General features: G+C 47.9%; 1 protein-coding gene across 10 annotated transcripts in view; it reads right to left on the bottom strand.

Moving 5' to 3' along the window:
- Positions 1-7,080, bottom strand: part of Banp (BTG3 associated nuclear protein) — a 78,000-nt gene extending 70,920 nt beyond the window's left edge. For 3 of the 10 annotated variants that reach the window (XM_052727426.1, XM_052727417.1, XM_052727416.1), the window contains exon 1: positions 4,886-6,680. In XM_052727426.1, coding sequence (XP_052583386.1) covers positions 4,886-4,997 — 112 coding nt within the window. In that variant the 5' untranslated portion in view covers positions 4,998-6,680. The other 7 variants (XM_052727419.1, XM_052727418.1, XM_052727421.1 and 4 more) reach the window with 6 other exon arrangements.
- Between the last annotated feature and the right edge of the window lie 490 nt (positions 7,081-7,570).

Genomic DNA, 7,570 nt, shown 5'->3' on the forward strand with positions numbered 1-7,570 from the left:
GTGTAGGATTATACAAGGTTTAGCAAAAACCCAGGAAAACCACATCCAACACAGGAGCCATTTACATCCACATCAACACACAGGAATCTTTGTGCAACTAAATACATTACTGGGATAATCAGTCAAATGTAAGATCTAGTGTTTAAGCAGCAGAAATGAAAACCCCTGATGTGATAACTGCACTGAAGTTGTAGAAGAGAATTCCCATGTTTTTAAAAATTGTTACTTAAGTATAGAAGGCTTAAGGAACCCCATGATGCAAGAAAACTTGTCTTCTCTGAGAGAGTGGACACCTGAAAACACAGGTGGAAACTACACAGGCCTTTCCTGGGACTAAAGCAAATATCCCAACCCCGCTCCTGTTCAAAAGACCTCGGGCTTTTCAAACTACAAAGGCTGTGATGGAAAAGGGTGGCCCTCCAGGTTTTAAATGATAGGAAAATGTGGTCTCTGGATCTGAAGTGACAGGAAAGGGTGGTCCCTGGGTCTGAAGGTGACTGTAAGTCACATTCTGAAAAGCTATCACTGATGTATTAATCTTTCCAGATAAACTCTAATCCTTGAAGAACGTGAGAGTGCCCGAGCCAGTGAGACAGTAGCTTCCTCCTTATACTTGCTGCTCAAGTCAGCAGGTGAGAGCCTGGTCCCAGAAGCACCCCGAAGAGCCATTACAACAGGTGGCACATGGCCAAAGCCTGAGTGTAATGCTGATCAGCACATTAGAGGGCACCTATACCCCAAATGTCCCCACTGCCAATCCACTCCCACCCTAGCCTGTGTCCAACTTGTATCAACATTTTGTGGATGACACAGGCCTCACAAACCACAAACCCAGATCAAAGGCAACCACTGTCTGCCTCTGGAGTGTAGATAGTTTCCTGGGAAACATATACACCCAACTTCTGATGTGCAAGATGGAGTTGACCAGTGAAGACAGACCACAAAGCCAGACATAAATTCTTATCCGTCTATAACAGAAAGATCCCAGGCTTTGAGTTGGGGTTCCACCAGTATTTAATGACACTTCAACTACTAGGAGCCTGAGAAATAGCAGGACAGGTACTGGCACAAATCTAAAACAGTGAACCTCTAAAGAGGCAGGACTCTTTCAGCTCCTCCTCTACTTCCTATTGGAGGAATCCCTATGGGGATGAGAGAAGAAATGATGTATCTCCACCAGGTAAAGGAGCCAAGCAATAGCACTCCTGTGATCTTGGGAGCACTCAGAAGCAGGTGGAGCTGAATGGGTTACTGATATCAACCTGTGAGCCCAGCAGCAGTGGTCATCCTTGATCTCCTTTCTCTTCCTGCTTCCTTCTTTATAAGGCAGAGCTGCATTTTAGACAAATCTAAATTATGGAATTCTGAAATACATTGTAAATATATGTAAATATTAAACCGTTACTTGGCAAAATGTGAATAATCTGAATCCTATAAACCTTTAAAACCCATGGAATATCAAACCTGGAAGGGTGGTCAGTCACATGTCATTTCACAAGGACAGGCTCTGGGAGCTACTGTCCTTGACTTTGCTGGTTTTATAGACATCACAGGGTGTGTTTACAGAACTTTGATACTCTGAGGTCAGGGGTGATATTGCCTTGTCATTGGCTGAAACGTGGCACGAGCATGACTTCACACTGACCAACAATGTTCGGCTGGTAAACTGGTCACACAGCCTGAGATCCATCCTGATCCCATGAAGGAAGTTATATAATGTCTTCAGAGATGCATCCAAAGCACAGAAGGTGGTCTGCAGCAATGATCTTCATTCCAAGCCATCCCTAGCTCTGGTCAATGCATAAGCTGAGCTCAGAAGGGGACTGTCCCCATCCTGGAAACCTATAGCTCTTGGGAACTGCAAGGCAGCTGAATTCCTTCCCTGGATCTGTTGGCAAGATGGCCTTGGGTTTTGTCTGTTCAAAGGAAACCCAGTTTGTAGCAGCAGGGTGTATACACACCACTGTTTCACTTCAGTTCAATCCAAACCCATTTCCAGCTTCCACAGGACTAAACTAACTGTCCATCTTCAGGCAAAGGAAAACAGGCCACAGCAGCTTCTCACAGAAATGGCGTTTGTTCTGACAGGTTGATCAGCACAGGACCTGTCCAGATTTTATCTGCCCTCCTCACACTCTACTAGCTCCTCCCCCACACTCAACTTTTTTTTTTTTTTTTTCGAGACAGGGTTTCTCTATGTAGCCCTGGGCTGGCCTTGAACTCAGAGATCCACCTGCCTCTGCCTCCCAAGTGCTGGGATAAAAGGCGTACGCCACCACCAGCTCATATTTACTTTCTCTGCACTGTTTATCCTCAACTTTTTTTTGTTTCTATTTTAAGACAGGGTCCTCCTACGTAGCTCTGGCTGTCTTGGAACTATGCAGACCAAGCTGGCCTCCAACTTACAGAGATCATCCACCTGCCTCTACCTCACGAGTGCTGGGATCAAAGGTGTGCACCGCCATGCCCCACTGATGATTCTTGACTTTTAATGCTCCTTAGGACCTGAGAGAAAGGCAATGGTAGTCAATATCACATATGTCCTCCATCACTTCTTTCAACTTTTTCAGTGACATGCCAAAACCTCTTCCTATCTTTTCACCCTTTCTAGCCTCTCTTGCCAGACTTAATTCTTCCAAAGCTCACTATCGTATGCAATCAACCATTTAGGTGCTTCCTCTAGAGAACCCCACCACTGAGACTCTAGAGAACCATCACCAATATGAGGTTCCTTTGGGGTAAGCAGATGTTTGTTCCACCATAGGCTAATATATATGTAATCAAACTGGACAGTTCTTAACTATGTAGACATGAAAGCTGCAGAAGTTAATTCAAGATGGGCATCAAATCCACTCTATTTCAGCAATGTTTCACCCTTCTCGATGGTGGTTCCATGCTCTGGAGGCACCAGCTCATCCACCAGGTTCCAGTATCAATTCCAAGCCCCGCTCTTTTGAAGACTACATCCATGCATGCAGGGCAGTGCCCATCGGAGTTCTAGATCTGCCCTTGAGAACTAAGGACAAGGGAGCAGCACCTCCCACCTATATTTCAATACCAGATCTCACTGCAAGCTTCTGCCTGGGATGATGAAGTGAGTTCTAAGTGCCAAGCTGGCGTAACTCTCTCCCTTGCTAACCAACAGTGCAGGGTGGTTAGGAGCACTTCCACTGACCAATTCCCTGGGAGGGATTTTATGAAGAGAAACTGTAAAACATTTACTACAGAAAACTTCAGCCTGACACATTCCTGTTGGGGCCCTCAATGCATCCATCTGTCTAGTCTTTTTATTCTAAGGGAAATGGTTTTTTTTCCTAGAAATAAATGAGATGGCCTGTAGCATGAATTTTAACAGGTCTTATTAATAAAAAACAAACCTGGAGCCAGGTATTGGGGTGAATGCTGGAAGATCAGAGAAGCAGAACAAGCCACAGCTTCCTCACCTCGCAATTCCTCAGCTGATCCTGTTTCCTTAGACTGGAAGCCTCTGTGTCCTTATCCAAATGAATCTTAGCTAAACTGCTTCTTGAAAGCCTGAAAGCTTAACCAGCTCTAGTTCCTGGTCCTCACACCCTATATACCTTTCTGCTTTCTGCCATCACTTCCTAGGATTGAAGGCTCACTTCCTGAGATTAAAGGCATGAGTCACCATGCCTGGCTGTTTCCAGTGTGGCTTTAAACTCATAGAGACCCAGATGGATCTCTGCCTCCCAAGTGATAGGATTAAAGGTGTGAGTGCCACCATTTTCTGGCCTCTATGTCTGTCTAGTGGCTGTTCTGTTCTCTGACCCCAGATAAATTTATTAGGGTGCACGATATATTGGGGAACACAATAACACCACAATGGCCCTTTAAGTTATATGGGTATTACAGTCAGCCTTGCATCATAGAATTCAATTATGCACCTTAGGATTCTATAGCATAACTGATTCTGAGAATACAGGCTAAGCTACATGGGATGGCATTAGTAAAACTATTGTTGTGGACTCATCTAGAAATCTGTACCTGGAGCCTCCACTTCCCTTAGGCACCTATTAACCACTCACAGAGCAAAGCTTGTGGCTCTTCAGTGTGTCAATGTGCACACACACACACACCCTGACCACATGTAGATTCTGAGTCCCTCACCTGGAGAAGTACTGGTCAGAGTTCCAGTGAACATTCCTCCCCCATATGCATCTAACATTTTCTCATGAATATATTTCTAGCAGAGAACTGATGTGTCCTTAGTTTATCTTTTGGGGTATTTGACATCACTGTCTCTACTGGCCTCATTAGCCTCAACCAGTTGCTTTGGAGGTACATATTTGCTGGGCTTTTTCCAGAGATAGTACTTTTCTTCCTGTCAAGACTTATAAACACTGGAGAATACTCTGGGATGACGGAAATATCAGACTGGAGGAGATATGACAACTAAATAGAGTATGGGGTCCTGAATTAGATCCTGAAACAAACAACAAAAAAAGATGTCAGTGGAATACTAGAACTTGCGTAAGGTCTATAATCTAGGTATCCTTGCTGTTAGATACATTTCTGGCTTTCTGTAGATAGTTCCTTGTATAAGATGTCAACATCAGGAGAGGAAATGAAGGGGAGAAAGCTCACTAATAGTTTCTCTCAAATTCTTAATGGCAGACTGAATCTGCAGGTGGGCCTAAGAGTGCTCATGAGCGCATGGGTTGTTAAAACTCTGCTACAAGACCCTAGCAGATGCAGCCTATTTCATTAAGTACAGCTTGCAAGTATGCCAGCCCAATGCATTGCCTTGCTATCCCTGTGCTATGGGTACAACAAACACTGCACCACGCACTTCTGGGTCAGTGAACCAGCAAAAAAGTGAAGTGGCTAACCTGAGTGCTCACTACAGAACAATTAAATGAAGTACCTACGCTCAGTGTCTGACCAGGCTCCTGCATCCTGCTGCCCTGCCAATACAGCAGAGCCAGAATCATCCACTCAACTGGAGGCAACCACAGAGACCATGCTCTGGCACACATCACGAAGACGGACGGACAGAAGGAAGGAAGGAAGGAAGGAAGGAAGGAAGGAAGGAAGGAAGGAAGGAGAAATGCTTTGAAGACAACAGGCTTTGGAATTCCTGTTCAAGTTGAGTGGCCTTGTAAATAATCTCTATTTATCCCACTAAAATACTTTTTAATATAAAGAGTACAATAAACCCACAAGAAAATAGAACACAGTAAGACGTCATCAATTTCTGACAGAGGGTCTAATCTAAATAAGGGAAACAGCGGGCCTGGAGCATACAGGAGTGAGGCTCTAGGCCTCACCTGGGCCTCAGCAGTCTCCACAGTCACCTCACAGACAGGTAGAACATCTTCCAAGCAAAGAGAAACCCTTGAAGATAAACAGCCCAGATAAAAGGTGTCCGCAACAAGTCCTCCAGATCTTAAGGAAACATGCTTGCCAAGTCACTAGAGGGGAAAACCATTTTTAAAACCCTCTCCATAGGCTCAGGGACCTCTGCCAGTTTCCTCTTGCCTTAGGGCCTAAGGCTTAGGCAATAATAATTACCTGCCTAAGGAGGTAGACCTGCCATGCAAAGCAAGAAGCTAACATTTACCACCCACCCCTCAAACAAACAAGAAATCAGATAAAAAGAGAACTGAAAAGAACCCCTAATATAGCTTCCTCAGCCTGAAGGAGAAAATATATTCATAAAACAAACTACTGGACAAAAGGAAAAGGACAAATACACTCAGAAACTACAATTTGGTGGTTTTTTTTTTTTTTTTCCCAAGATAGGATCTCACTATGTAGCCCAGATGGGCCTCAAACTCAAAGATCCACCTGCCTCTGTCTCCTAAGTGCTGGAATTAAAGTCTTTGAACCACTGTACCCACCAAAATAAAAAAAAAATGAGAGCTGAAGATAAACTGAAGCTCTCTTGGAATGAGTATAAAAGGGATTAGAAAGAAAGATGAAGAGATTCAAGTAGTCTACCCAAAATGTGTGTCACACATAACAGGAATCCCTAGAAGAATAAAAATCAGAGAAATAAATTCTCTAATGACTCAAAAGAATTTCCCAGGCTCAACAAGGTCACGCCTACTGAGCATACCTGTAAACTGTAAAGATGTTCAAATGCCAAGACGACCTTAAATTCGTCCAGGGAGGAAAGAGTTACCAGAAAGGAAGTACTTGGCAGAGACTCCCTGTGGACTGAAGAAAGCGAAGACTGAAACACTGTGTCCTGAACTAACCAGGCGTGTAGGGAAGACATCAGGACCTACCTGAGCGGGCCTTAAGAGTGTCACTGACCCAGATTAGAAAAGGACAAAGCGGAGGTGGAGGAAGCCGAAGATTTAACACTATCCTCGAGAAGTTACAATGTCACCAGGAGCAGAAAAACAAAGGCCACTACCAACAACAGGGGAAAAAAGCAAGGCTGTGTGGGATAGGGACGTGACGCTAGGTGGGGAAGAGAGCTCCAGTTATCAGTCCCGAAGTAAACAGAGTGCGGAACAGAGGCGGATGCGCCAGCGAGGCAGAGAGCCAAGAACTACCGGGAGAAGGGGCCACCTGAGGCGGCAGGGCGGTGCGCAGGGCCCGGGAGCACCGCGCGAGGCTCTGCACTGACAGACTAGGGTGGCCGAGCGCGGGAGACCGCGTCCGCGCGCCGAGGCCGCGACAGGGCCGCCGGGCGCGGGCCTGGGCGGCGCCGAGGCTCCGCAGCCGAACGTGAGCACGGCCGCCGGGCCTCGCCCGCTCGCTCCCGGCGCCCCGCACGCCCAGCCCGGAGCCTGCAGCCCGGGCGGGTGGAGGCGCGGAGGCGGCGCACGGACATTCCGCGGCCCACTGGCCCCCACCCAGCCCGGCGTGCGGCCCGCGGCCGTTGGCGACGGTTGGCGGCGGGGCGGGGCGGGGGCGAAGGAGATCTCGCTCTCGCTCTCGCTCTCGCCCCGCGGGAAGGGGGAGTGGAGGCGCGACCGGCTGCGGGAGCTGCAATTACCGTGTGGGCTGCGGAATTCTCGTGGTGTTTGTCGGGGAGATGCGATAATGGCGTCCGTCCTCGCGAGAGAAGCAGCCGCTCTGCGCAGGCGCTGCGAGCACCTCCCCGCGCCCTGCGCCCCGCCCTCAGCGCAGGCTCCCTGGGCTCCGGGCTCGAGGGCGGAGCCAGGCGGACAGGGGGCGGGGCCTGCTCTGGGCGCCTCTAGCGCGCGCTTTCGCCGACGGACTCTGGCGAACATGCGCAGTTGTCTTCCTGTACTCCGAGAGTTGACTCCTGGGACCCTTGTTTCCCCTCTCACGTCCGTGCTTTTTGCTAAAACGGTAAATCCTCCCGTGGGCAATCTGAGGAATGTACGTCCTTTCTGAGAGGGAGTGAATAGATGCTAATGCTGCTCCGATGACTACAAATCCCAGGGTACGCTGTGTGTGGCGCGATGCCTTCTGGGATTGGTAGTCTCGGCAGTTGTGATTTGCGTGCTGGGATTTGTAGTTCACCCGGATTCTGGCAGCCGCGTCCCTTCCCTGCCCTGAGGGCTGCTGGGACTTGTAGTGACGGCAACTCAGATAGGGTGTGCTCATCCAAACCGCTCCTACCTACTCG

The sequence above is a fragment of the Peromyscus californicus genome, unplaced genomic scaffold (assembly GCF_007827085.1).
Source record: "Peromyscus californicus insignis strain IS unplaced genomic scaffold, ASM782708v3 Scaffold_8__1_contigs__length_139910024, whole genome shotgun sequence".
Lineage (NCBI taxonomy): Eukaryota > Metazoa > Chordata > Mammalia > Rodentia > Cricetidae > Peromyscus > Peromyscus californicus.